General features: G+C 36.9%; 1 protein-coding gene across 2 annotated transcripts in view; it reads right to left on the bottom strand.

The window, feature by feature from the left end:
- Positions 1–3,547: 3,547 nt before the first annotated feature.
- The window catches only part of kcnd3 (potassium channel, voltage gated Shal related subfamily D, member 3), a 226,854-nt gene continuing 216,212 nt past the window's right edge, over positions 3,548–14,189 (bottom strand). Inside the window, 3 exon segments of one of the 2 annotated variants that reach the window (NM_001102941.1) lie at positions 3,548–4,499; positions 8,349–8,596; positions 10,510–10,566. In NM_001102941.1, coding sequence (NP_001096411.1) covers positions 4,304–4,499; positions 8,349–8,596; positions 10,510–10,566 — 501 coding nt within the window. In that variant the 3' untranslated portion in view covers positions 3,548–4,303. 2 annotated transcript variants of the gene reach the window in all.

Below are 14,189 nucleotides of genomic sequence, written 5' to 3' on the forward strand. Positions count from 1 at the left end.
TACTTTGTGTTTTATAAGGTTATCTTAAGAGAGCAGTCATGGCAACTGAAGTTTTTTTTTTATCTACATGAACAGATCTGCATATAACACAACACAAGAATTAATTATACTTATTTATGTTAATAAATGAGTGATGCCCAATCCATTGGTATTGAACCACAGTTCTGATGATCCCTTGCCAACTTCTTTACATATTAGTCCTTCTTAGAAGGTGCCTGGCTTGATACAGATATGAAAAATGATCTCATTTTAAACCAGTATAATGACCACTTCAAGATGCACTGCCAGTGTGGCACATAATGATTTTAATCCGGATTGGATACATTTGTTACAGCAGTGGCACAAGACAAATTACTGCAAATAATATACAATTCAACAAATGCACTACAGTTCAAAAGAAGACAACAGGATTGTTTAAGCTGCAAGAAAGAAACGTGACTTTTTTCCCCTCTCCATACTAAACAATTTAACTTGTAGTCCTGTTAAAATTGATTCTATTTATTGTATTGGTACATATCGATTTGCCTGGTAATTACTTTGCTCAATGGTAATACTAAGAAGGAAATCAATCAGAACATTTGCCATCAAAGACAACGAATAGAATGGGCTGGGTTTCCTGTTAAAGCAATACAAATGGACTTGTCAAGAAAGAAAACTAAACCTCGTATCAGACACAACAGAGAACACTGAAAACATTTAAAACAACTCTACCGTACACACATCTATGCAACTTTTATTTTTCTAGGGCCTATTTTAGGCCAAACCTACACATATGTATCCACAGAAGTCATAATATTTGTTGGGAATGACTGCCGCTCATTCTGTGTAATGTGGATTAACCACTTCATTGTCACAAAGAATGTAAGTGAACAGATATTAAGCAAAAAAAAAAAAAAAAATAGTCCTGTGGGTTCAGTCTTTCCCATTCATTAATCAGTTGGACTGCATTCTGGGGCAATGTTTCTTTACAAGGAAAAGTCCAGAGATATGTCTTTGGCTCTCAATGCCTTTCGCTGCTGGAGAGGTTAAACATCAAGAGAAAGGAATGCTTCTTGTGCAAATCTTACAGGTTTTTATCTCACAGTTACAAACAGAAAAAATAAAAGTCTGAAGCTGACATCACACTACTTGGCAATGCACTGCCTAAAGGGGCAGCAAATGGTAGGTAGGCAAGCCATCATTACACACCTCAGCTTGACTTTCCAGTCTGAAACAGTGGCATTATCATTTGATTGTCACAAGATGTCCTGATGTATGTCAATAAGATAAAATAAAACATACATTAAAACTGATAGTTGGAAACAGCACTCTTTATGAAGAGGTGGGGAGGAACAACATTGGCTGACTTGTTAAAAAATGTAAAGTTTCTGTTGCAAATAACTATGTTAAAGTGTCAGAAGAGTTGTAGGAGTCCTGACCTTTTTCATTACATTTAGGCACAGTATTTACACTGTGTGAGGAATATTAGCCACACCTTCATTGCAGACAGGGAACCAAGTGTACAGATTCACAATAGGTACTGAAAACGTCCCAAGGACACACACTAGAATGAAGGAAGGAAGAAAGGAGGTGGTCAAAAAATATTTGGTGTCCACAGTCCAATGGTGTATGTATGTGGCAAACTTTAAAATTCTATTAGTGTTAGCTTTTTCCTAGAGCATTAAATAAAAAAATTAAATTTTTGTAGCAGCATCCCCATACCCCATCACAAAAATATAAATAATATTTATATATATATATATATTTTATTTTTTTTTAGAATCAGGGCACCCTGTGATTTGCCAGGGTTCCCATGCAATTTACATATGCTATCATTAAAAATGCTAAAAACAAAAACCTGTCAGTTATTGATATGGAACAAAGCAGTTTAACGTAATTCCTTTCCCAGGGTGAAAGAAACCGAGTAGCAAGTTTTTCCTGAAATATAAAATAAATTGGTAGTGTCATGTAAAAATTGCCCTATTGGTCTAGACAAATGTCAGATGCATTTATGTGCTGTTACTCTTGTGCCTGATTTTTTAAGGTTTCCGTTACCCATTTAGTCTGCTACTTATAGAAAGGGAATAATGAATCCCCTACAGTAATTAATAAGGATATTAGAAGGAGGAGTTCAGTGAGTGTATTAAAGCACTCTGTTGCACGCTGGGTGTTTATATACAGATCACAGAACTCCCTTGGTAACTGTTATTAAATTTACTTTTATATTATACATTTTCTAACTTTGGAAAGTGCAACTAAATATACTTTTACTTATATTTCTCAATCAATCAACCTGACCCTTCTGAAAATGTTCTTTTCTATAGTCAGCTTTTCCTGCCGCCATGTATCACTCAGAACACTTGACTCAGAACTTTACAAGATTTTACTGTTGGCATTAGGGGGAAAGTACAGTTCCCATGATGCACAGTAGGGGACTTATGTTCAGCATTAGGAAAACAGAAAGATGTTACCCTAGGACATGAAACAACACAAGGGTGGCTTGGAATGTTTGAAAGAAAGTATCACCAGTAGGCTATACAGACAGTTGCATTACCATCCCTTTCAGTTGTCTGCTTTTAGTTAGTTTTATTGTAACATAACTTGGAAAATAAGAACTAAATTTGGTTGTTATTTAAACATCAGTTATAAATTCAAGTGACATTAAAATTATGTCTTAGAAAACATACCCCCTATACAAGTCCTCTTTGAAGCATACTAACAACTGAATAGACTACATAATAAATCTGTTTAAAATACATCATCTTTACTACTCTTTGCTCATATGCAGCAGGAAAAATCAACCTGCACTATGTAAGGGTTTACTCTACAGACCTAAAAGGAAGCAGTTTTCATTCAGATGACATCTGTCCTGTTTCTCAGGTACATATGGTATCATTATGAAAGCTTCACTACCCATCAAACTGTGAACAAATGGTGGAAACTATAAAGTCACATCTTCGTTCCCCCCTTCCCAAGACCCGACTGAACATATTCAGCCACTAGGTAGCCACCACATTAAATAACATTCCACATTAAAAAAGATAACAATTATAACTAGTGTTTAGTAATAATTCCCAAATCTAAAACAGGGAGCCACAAGTCTCCATATTCTAAAAATATAAAAAGGTTAGTGTCTAATTCAGTTTCTGTTCTAAGCAAAATGTTAAAACATAGTTGGTCACATTTTTTCTACACATGATGACACATTGCCCATTCCGACTATGGAACAGAGTGAATGAGTGAAAGATGTCGCCTCTTGTTCATCAATCAGAGGTGGAATCACATGGTCAAACACACCAAGGAACTCTTACTATATTTACACTAAAGTCAGCGGCAAAAACCCAGGTTATTTAATATCCATGACAAACCCTTTCCGAATGTTTACCTTATTTAGTTCACATTGTTTACGAGTGGATATGTGAAAAACAATCTCCATTTAGTAGATTTTCTCAGAAATACAGAACCTGAAAAGTTATTAACTGCTCTGGAGTGAAACTATAAAGCAGAAAATGGCTGGTGATGTGGAAACTAGTTGTAACTAAAGCATTGTTTCTTTTTTTTTTTTTTGTTTTTTTTTTTTGCTTCACAATTAAGCTTTTTCACAGACAAATTACCCAACAACATCACAATCTGCACTGGTTGGACTTGTAAGGCTATAACAAAATATCTAGGAATTAAGATCACCAGCGAGGGAAGATTGTGTTTGTGTGCTCGCTTCTACAATGTGCTGGGTCAGATATGTGCTAGGAGCTATTCTGTTCACTGAACAGTTCCATATCCAAACTCACAAAATACACAGGAAAATCTGAATTTCTTAAAACATATCACAACCCCCTCTGTCCGACTGTTACAGACACAAAAATGTTGATTGCTTGCTGATTCTTTTCGAATAAACAAAAAACAACAAAATAACAATTTTCCCTTCCCTGTTTTCAATGCTCAACTTGCAAAAATGACTCCTGGTCAATACCCTCCCTCCTTTTTAAACCATTTTTGTAATTTTTTTTACATTATTTCTTTATGAATAAATATTATCCACTGAAAACCTTAAAAAAAGGTGTTTAAACACAGTGTTGTCAATTTGCTTTGTGTTAACTCCTCTACTTGCCATAAAACTTCCTAGCAGAGGGCTTCCACCATATACATACATCCATATGCATGGAGATAGGAATGTATGTATACTTCCGTTGCACAGACTTTTCTCTCCTTCCATGATGGTAAATGGCAAGTTTAGCGGAAGCTTGTCACTTTTTCACTGCTAATTCCACGGTTTTGCAGCGAAAAAGAAAAGCAGGACGGCAGCCTCGGTTCGCCACTAAGTGTTTTACAAGGCGGATACTTTCACAATGTTGCTTGTACTGTGAATGTTTGTTGAGCGTCCAGGTGGGCTGCCAGGTCGGGTTTCCCCTTCAGGGCTCAGAGCTGGAGGTGTAGGGATGCTAATAATTGCTGTAGTTATCTGCGAAGCTTTGCAGTTTGATCTTAACTCATCATCTGACTTCAGATTCAGACTGGAACGGCTAAAGAATGAGAGATTAGTTAACTTTGTTTATTACAGTAAGTTCTCTTATGTACAAAAACATTTTTTTCATGAAAAAAGTCAAATATACATTTTTAACATCAAGTAAACCTTTTTTGCACTTATAGCTACTCATACACACCCCTAGATCAGGAATATGTGACATTCAATTCCCAGATGGATAGAAACATTGCATTAATTCCGCTGTCTGACTCACAGCTGATTGGTCAGATCATTTGGTGGTAATGCAGATTATCCAATACATCTGCCAAATCAAGTCTTTTGTCTTTATGTCACCAATGTTGACAAGTGGTTTTAATGAAAGGTAGGAGTAGATTTGTGCGCCATGCACTATTAACCTAATGCTGGTGGTAGTAGGCTACACATTTTATCACACATGATTGTTAAAGTGGAACTCCACCTACACAACTTAAGCTTTTTGAAAGGTAAACATAATTTCAAGCAACTTTGTAGTATACATGTATTAAAAAATATGCAGCCTTTTCATGATTTATAATGTAATATGTCTTGGAACAGTTACCTAAGCCTGGCCCCCTGACTACTTTGAGATTTAAAAAAAAATGTAACAATAGTCGACTGTCCTCAGCCTGCCTTCAGCCTGCATCCTCCAAATTCCCTGAACACGTGATGTCCATATGGAAAGGAAGGTCACAGTGCAATGCATTTTGGGCTACATAGTTCCGGTATGCTGTCTGTAAGCTGTGGAGAAGTTATTACAATTTGTAACCTCAATGTTTTAGTTCCTCCTCCCTTGCCAGGATTTCAAATGATGCAGAACTGAGAAGAACTGTTTTGCAGCTGGATTTCAGCATATAAAAATGGTATTTATTTATACTTTTTGAAGGAACAGTTACAGTAATAAGTAAATGAGGGATTTCTTTGTTGTGTGGGGCTCTTTAATAATTTTGCTTTGGAAGCTGGAGTGCCCCATTAAGCCTGCTTTTTATAATAAACTTATCTGTCAGTTTTTTAACATTTGAGAATGTTAAAATTATGTGTATAATGAATATAATGTAAACTACAATGTTATAATACTATTGTATGCCAACTAGCACTACCCATGGCCAGCATTTACTATCTTCTCCAAGTTTAATGTTCTAGTGTGATAGAAAGTTATGGTAAATCATGGATATGTAGGAAATGGATAACTAACTCCCCCTTAATTAAAATCACATTTCCTTCTTTTTTATCAGTGATTTAATAATTTTCTGATATTAGATTGATGTATATTGTATATTGTATTTGGGCAGCAACACAAATTCTTCTTTTCTATTTCCCTTTCATTGTTAAATCAGCCACAGGCATTGCAGACTGCAATATAGTAACTAAAAATGATCCTTTAATATAAAGAAGATATAAATCTTCTTTGTCCTTTGGGACACAAGTTCAGGGGTGATTCTGCCCCCAAAGATGCACCAAGGTGGCTTCCATTATGCTACCCCTTTCCCCCCCCATGCTTACCTCTACAGTACTGAGGGGGGTCCAGGGGGGTTGCATTGCTAGCGTAGAGAGAACAATTGTAGCCACTGTACTAGAAGAGCAGAATGTCTGGTTTAATAACTAAAATTTAGCTCTTAATGTTACCAGGAACGTGTTTTTGCAACCCCTTGTATCTTTTAGGGCAGTGCTGTCAAACTTCTGTGCTACTGAGGGCAGGATTTTTTCTGGCCTACATGATGGAGGCCAGATAATGGAAGCCAGTAAACCACACCCACTTGAAACCATACCCGTGTTATCACATGAACATACCAATATTAATGGTGGTAGTACAGCAAAAACCTGACTTACTCTGCCTTCCCTACCCTGCCTGTGTGTGCCATACTCTGTCTGCCCTATTCTGCCTGTGTGCCATACTCTGCCTGCCCTATGCTGCATGTGTGTGCCATACTCTGTCTGCCCTATGCTGCCTGTGTGTGCCATACTCTGCCTGCCCTACCCTGCCTGTGTATACTATACTCTGTCTGCCCTACCCTGCTTGTGTGTGCCATACTCTACCTGCACTATGCTGCCTGTGTGTGCCATACTCTACCTGCCCTTTGCTGCCTGTGTGTGCCATACCATGCCTGCCCTATCCTGCCTGTGTGTTCCATACGCTGTCTGCCCTATTTTGCCTGTGTATGGCACACACAGGCAGCATAGAGCAGGCAGAGTATGGTACACACAGACAGCATACAGTGGCACAATGCTAGCACTGCTCCTACAGTCTGCATAATAACTATATATTAAGAAACTTTTTAATTGCAGTACCACCTCAGTATAGGTTCTTTTTATAGTGTGCAGGGTTTATTTGTGGGTTTCTACTGTTCCTACATTCTGTTCGAGGTGTGAACAGGTGAACAATGTGGGGTTTACAGTCAGAGCCTGAGGTACAATGCAGAGGGTGAACAATGTAGAGATTAAAAGGTGTGAAAACACAGGGGATTACATTTTTAAAAAATACAGGGGGTTTACAGCCTGAGATGTGAACAATGCAGGGGGCCAGTTAATCACAGTACTGATACTATTTAAAGCTTACACAAAGGTAAGCCATTACAGCAGCCAGACAGGTGGGGGGCCACACAGAGGGGGGTCGGGGCCACCAGTTGGACAGCACTGTTCTAGGGTTCTCAAGGCACAAGCACCCTTGCACAAGCTCTTATCCTAAGTATATCTCTAGAACTCCTGCCATTAAGGCAAGTTAAGATTCCTATTTTTCTATAGCTTTTTCAAAATCTTTCATCTATAAACATTCAATTGTTGAAAATTCTAGCTGCTATGATTAAATCATATAACAGCAACATATTATACAGCACTTTATGGAGAATGTTAATTATCATTCACATAGTTCCTGCCACAGTAGCGCTTACACTCCCTAATATATACATATTCTTACTACCCGCCACTAACAATATTAGCTTCAATTCTCCTGGTTTTGTTTCTCTTCCCATTCAATCTGTTTAATGCTAGAAACAGGCCCTCTACTTCATGAAATCTGAAAATGTATTGCCCCAGGGGATGATTTAAAGAGCCACTATACCGTAATATTTTAATTTATCCTTTACAGTTCACTTTGGATTTGGGTAATGGAAATATTTTGAACTGAATGTATATTTATATTCTTTTCTACCATCTGCCAAAGAATTTCTCTTCAGCTTGTTGGTTGTCTAGCCAAAAAACATCTTTATTAATTCACATAGCTCCTTATTGTGTAATAATCTTTCTTCAATAAGACAAATCTGGTGTGACCTAATAGTCAAGGTATTGTTGCATGGTATTTTGAGGGTGTAAAAGAAGAACAGGGTCATAAACAGAATTCTGCATATAAGAGATGAGGTTTTCTCACAGTGTTTTCCCTGAAAATAGAACTCCAATAAATTTGAAGTGTAGAAAGGTTGTAAAAGGATCCCAGAAATAATGGGGGCCATTTACCAACACAAGTGCAATGTGCAAAATGCAATTTCTGATGCAAATTAGAGTATTTTATCCCTACAATACAGAGCTTTTTTACCATAATTCCAATTATGATATAAAAGAGGATGCCCCAATGACAGAATATACTACAAATACTATATTATTGCAAACACGCTTGTGTTTGCACAAGCATGCTTTGCTGAGTTGTGTCCCATTTGATTTATGCTGCATCCAGGTCAAAGTCCATATTATCCTGTGGAGTGATCACTTATTACAGCATGTCTTATAAATTACATATCACATTATGAATGCGACAGTGGAGTCACAATTGTAAAAAGGTTTACTCCATCATATTACTACAGCGACATTGTTGTAATCTTTCCATCTTCTGTAAAATACTTTGACAGCTATTTACTAATATCTTTTTATGCACACTCACCTAGCTGTTAAAGATGGTTGGTCACTGCACTGTATGTGAATAGTGCTGAGTTCCTGCATGCTGCGCAACCTTGTTGCCGGCACATTGGAGTTAGGGAGGTGGGTGGTCTTTTTGTTGCGTCTGGAACAGCAGGAGGTGGTGAGCCCATGGTTACTGGATAGGGATGGGCTGCGACTAGATGGGTAGTTTTGCATGGAGCTCTCCCTGCAGTTCTGTTCAAACATCTGCTCATCCATAAATTCATGGTTCTGTGGAGATACCAGGTGTAAGTAGTACTAAAAACAGTGTATGAAGGCAAAAGGTTAATCATAGAGAAGCATAAACATAACACATCAGCGTGAAAAAATTCCAAGGAAACCATAAATATTGATCTCAGAGCTTTATAGGGTAACTTGAAAAGGGTAACTGAAAATCATGAAGAATATCAAAACCAATGTATGGAGAATGGGAAAGCTGGTTTAACAGTAGTTGCTTCAACAAAAACAATTGATAATTGATCATTTATTTCTTATAGTTTTTATATTTTTCTGCTGTTCCAAGAGATAAGCCAGAAATGTTTCCAATTAACAAAGGTGGTTCAGTGAAAATAACCCTGTAAGTTAGGTAATAATGCTAAGCATTCTTATAGTTAAGTACAAAGTACCCTAGCTAGAAAACTTTACTTTGTGGGTATTTTAGTGTATATTCCCATATTACATTTAAAGTAATATCTCATTTATATAGTCAGTTGTTGCTAAATAAAATATATAGCCAGCTAAGTGGATATCATCCCCATTGGTATCTTTGCTTTTATCTAATGTTAAACAAGAATAGTTTTTATACCAATTCTTCCAATAAGTTTATGAGAAACTGACACACATTTCCAGCTGAGTTTATCAATGGCAAGAGAAGTGCAAATCAAAGAAACCATCATTCCAAATCAAAGAATCCTCATTTAGAACCTCAAAGTGAAATTTGCCATTTTTTTGCACAATGCAGCCTTTGTTCCCAGAGTTCCTGAGTAACTGGGACTGCACTTCTGCTGCAATTACGTGCAATAAACATTTTCAGAGAGGAACTGCATCACTTCACTGCCAAGATGCAGCATCATAGTGTAGTTATCAACTTGCTGTGCAAAGCCTGCAATTACTACAAAGTCGAGGGTGGTGGTAATTGTAAGGTTCTATGATCAGTAGGCACAGTTTTGCATTGTTCATCAAAGCAGACTTGTGGAGAACACATTGGTGCTCTGTACAACTATGTGGAAGTGTAAGGAGCATGTTTGGGCATTAGTGCTCACACTAATTTGTGTCCATTTTAGTTTGTGGCAGTAACCGAATTTTTTTGACATACCAAATATGTCATGTAGATCTGCAAAAGCAAAATGATGCTTGTTTCAAATTATCCATGGAATGTAGTGGTTACGTAGCATTCTGACCATAAATAACTTGGGAAAGATATTCTGTTTTTTAAGTATAATTGGGATCATCTTCAAACATCTTGCAATATACTTTCCCTCTTATGTAAGCCAAATGACATCAACCTTGAGCCCTAGAGCACTCATTTAATGCAGGTATTAGCATCAGTCGCTGGGTTAATTTATTTAGGGAGATGTCAGGTATAAAGCCTGAGAAAATTCATTTTTGTGTCCCTGGAATGCCATTACAATTGAAGCAATCTTTGTAGTTAGTTTATGATTAAACACTCATATACCAGAAAGCACCAATTAACAGATACTCATGCAAAGCTCCTCCCATCAGGCTCCAGCACAGAAGACATGACCATACCAAACTTGGGGCAGCTCACACAGAAATTATTTTAGTATGAAGGGTGGGCACCTTCACATGTGTATATTAAAAATGTGATCAGGCTTTGTTTGGAATCAAATACATTTTATAAAAGAGTACAGTCAACAGGTTTTTTTTTTGTTTATGTTTAAAATTAAATACTGAATGAAGAACACAAACTGCAGCAAAATTTTTTAAAATTCTTTTTTTAAATGTTTTTTAAATCTGCTGTTTGTTTAAAAAAAAGGATCAGTGAAATATACAGTAAAACCACAGTAACAAGTGTTTTTGCTTCAACTTTATTTTTTAATCACAGTTTTGCCATTTTTAGACATGTGAACTTGCCCATCCTTACAACACTCCAACACTCACATATTGAAAAAGAAAATGGATACCTTCATGGTGGAAGTTCGAACAGATAACAGGGGATCATCCACAAGATAGGACAATCCCTACAGGACCACATGCCAACAGAAGATAAAAACACAATTGATTTTACATTCCAGCATTCCAGTTTTCAGCCCCAGCATTCTAGGTTGCACATGCTTTGTTAGAGATCATGAAGACATCAGCAAAATACAAGTTCACTGGTCACATTTTGTGGAGACTGTTTATAGGATCTAGTGTCTAGATAATGTAGCTATTCTGGGACTCTGGGAACAGTACCACAGAACTTATACAAACCAGTTGGTCCTATCACATAGCTGTAGTTCAACTATATCACATATAAAGTTGCAGTTCAGCAATAGCTAAGGCTACATAGCAACATGCATGATAAAAGGAAAAATATTTTCTCTATAATATGGATTGTGGTAACTTAACTGTATTATCTTTATTTGCTTAATCTTTAATTGCTTACAACTGTTTTCCTTAGTATTGCATTGAAAATAATATCTCGGAGCTATGTCACTGACCCTAAACAGCAAAATATTAGTTTAAAATAAAGACTGGATAAGAAATAACAGAGAGCCGGAAAGCAATCAGTTACATTTCTATTATTAACTAGATGCCTCTTGCTTTTATTTTTATACATACATTTCTATTATTAACTAGATGCCTCTTGCTTTTATTTGTGTCGGACTGACACACCAGGATACCAGGAAAACTCCCGGTGGGCCAAGGTGTCAGTGGGCCCTCCTGCTCACCCAAACATTTGCCTTGTATGCCTATACCATGGCCATTACTCAATTGTATATGAGAAGAAACAGAAGACATGGAGGAAAGGATTGGTAATAGTTTGTAAAAAGAAGTAATTAAGAGACTAAAGAAAGTGAGTGAACTGAGAAGGAGAGAGTGGGCCTAAAGTATAAAGTTTTCTAGTGGGCCCTTGGTACCCCAGTCCGACACTATTTGTACCTTACATTGAAGCTTTCGTTAAAGTTTTGCTGTCACAGCATGATCAGTTGATTAGTCGTCCTTCTAAGGTGGGAGATATCGGGCTAATTCAATCAAATTATAGGGATGGGTATAGGAGCCACCAGAGTGAGGACTGCATCAACAAGCTGATGCGGTCCCCAATCCGTCAGGAAACTCAACCCTGCTCGATCGAAATGTGCCCAATTTTAGGCCAGATATTGGTCAGGTAGGCCCATCGGGGGTGCCCATACACAGACAGATAACCTGCCAAATCAGTCTGAAGGACCAGAATCGCCAGCTGAAATCTTCTTGTGTGTGGCCGCCTTCAAACAAGTTGCAAAAGATTGCTAGTCATTTTTGATTGGCGTTAAAATCTCTTACAAAGGATATTGGGGGGTAGTTTATTAGTCTTGGGGCATAATATGACATGATTGAGGGCATGGTTAGTAAAAACCAGCCAATGATAGAATAATACATAATATTAACAATATCACCCTCTTTAAAACCATTCCAAACAGATGCCATAAAACTGTGTCTGCATAAGTACCTGCATAAGTACTGTACTCCCCTGCGCTTGGCATGATAATGCAGGGAAAACTATGTATTATGATACTTTAAAAAGAAAAGTGCAACTAAACTAAGGTTCCTTATTTGTTTTGCATTTTGCAACAGTTAGCTTTTAGAATTATGGATATAAAATAGGTAGAACAGTTAGGTAAGCAGTTTAAACAATAAGAAGAAAAAGCTGAGTGATCAGCAACTATAGTACTACAGTTGGTAACATGTACCTCTCTTACTAAATAAACTGCTCAGCAAAACTGTACCTAGAGTGTTTGTATTTTGATTAATTACGCTCTTAAATATATCTGCAGAATAAGCTTCATACACTATAATTCCCTTTTTTATGACTTTGTATGGTATATGTTTATGATCTTTGCCATAAAAGATATTTTTGATTTTAGGGCAGTGAAATAAAAAAAAATTGAATAAACATCTGTACAGTGACTGAGGCATGTTTATTGCTTAAAGACTGATACATAGGGTTTATATTAAGAACTTTAAAGGAGAATGCAAGTCAAAATTTAAAAAGCATACTGCCCAATAGTCCTCCTATTGTTTAGTAAAAACGCCACACTTTTGGCTCACCTAATCAAATATTTACTCAGTCACACTTACTTCACATTTTCTAGAACAGGCAGCCATCTCTAAAAAGGTATTCTCCCTTCCTTTCCCTCCTTGCTTCATACTGCACATGTGTTTCATTCCCTCACCCGCTCTGGCAGATCCGCTCCTGATTGGCTGGTGGGCATGTGTAGCTCAGATCAGCAGACAGGATCAAGTTACACACATGCTCAGAGAATAGGAAGGCTGCCGCTGGCAGCCTACAGGAAGGACAGAGAGATTTCAGTAATGTCACTGTAGTCTTCACACTGCTGTAGGCTGCCAGCACCATATCTCAGAGAAGCAAGCAGTGATCTGGGAATTTAGATATGCAGTAAGTACTTAAAAAGAATGCCTTTAGGCTTACTCTTAATTTATATTAACCTTTCATTGTCCTTTAACTTTTCCAAGAAATAATGATTTAGAATGATCTATAGCTTCACATCCCCCCATCCTTATGTATGGATCACTTTTCTTCATAGAATGATGTATCAGATAAAGAACATTCTGGATATTTGTATTAATTCCTATTGAACCCAGGTTAGAGTGTTCTTCATAATTAATTATGAAAATTGGGATTTTATGCTGATAACATGAAGGACATCTACATCAGAGTTCTATACAGCATTAAAAGGGATGCCATGCACCTAAACATTGCAGGTCTTTCTAAAAATATGTCATATATAACAGCACTGTTTAATATAAATACATTTGTCTCATGAAAAATACATTTTTCTTTCAGTATGCGTTATTGGATAGCCTCAGAATGAATACGCCAGCCTTTCTGGTTCATATGAGGCACTGTGCTCTCACCCAAACCACAATCAAGCATACATGCTAGGTTACATCAGCTAATGAATGGACAGAACTTCATCATTTGTTCTCACACTTCCGGTTACCGTTAGTGCATTGTTTCCTGTCAGGCATACAGGGAGGGAGCACACAAAACATTACAAAATGCTGACTCAAGGATATATTAGGATATGCAATGAGAATGTATTCCTTTAAAACAGGAATGCCAGTGTTCCTCTTGCTTTTGCTGAACTATAACTTCATTAGAACCCCAAAGCTTTTGAGATGGAAGGCTGCACATCCATATTTATTTTACTGAAAAAAAGATCCAGTGAAGTTGTACCAAAGATGTCTTTTACAATTCAAAACCATATCTATCTTTCCAGTACATGTACATTTATCAGAACATTCTCTTCATTACTTCAGAAATTGTCTAAGTTGTGGTTAGAGCTATGTTTCTATGTTTATTGTTTTTCCTTGAAATATTAGAAGAAAAAGATTGCACATATGTCAGTGGTGTTAAAAAAAAAATGTAAAATTAACATCTGGAATAGTATGTAGTAGTAGTTGAATTTACCTCTTACTTCTGTCCCAAATCCATAATAACATCTACAGTATGTATGTGAATTGATTTAGTCATGTATATTACTATATATGTCTGATTTTAATCCACTTAGGGGCGTATTTATTATGCTGTGTAAAACTAATTCACCAAAAAAACGGAGTAAAAAGCTGTGTAAAATAAATGGAAAAGATTGCCATCTGA

This window comes from Xenopus tropicalis, chromosome 2, assembly GCF_000004195.4.
Source record: "Xenopus tropicalis strain Nigerian chromosome 2, UCB_Xtro_10.0, whole genome shotgun sequence".
Lineage (NCBI taxonomy): Eukaryota > Metazoa > Chordata > Amphibia > Anura > Pipidae > Xenopus > Xenopus tropicalis.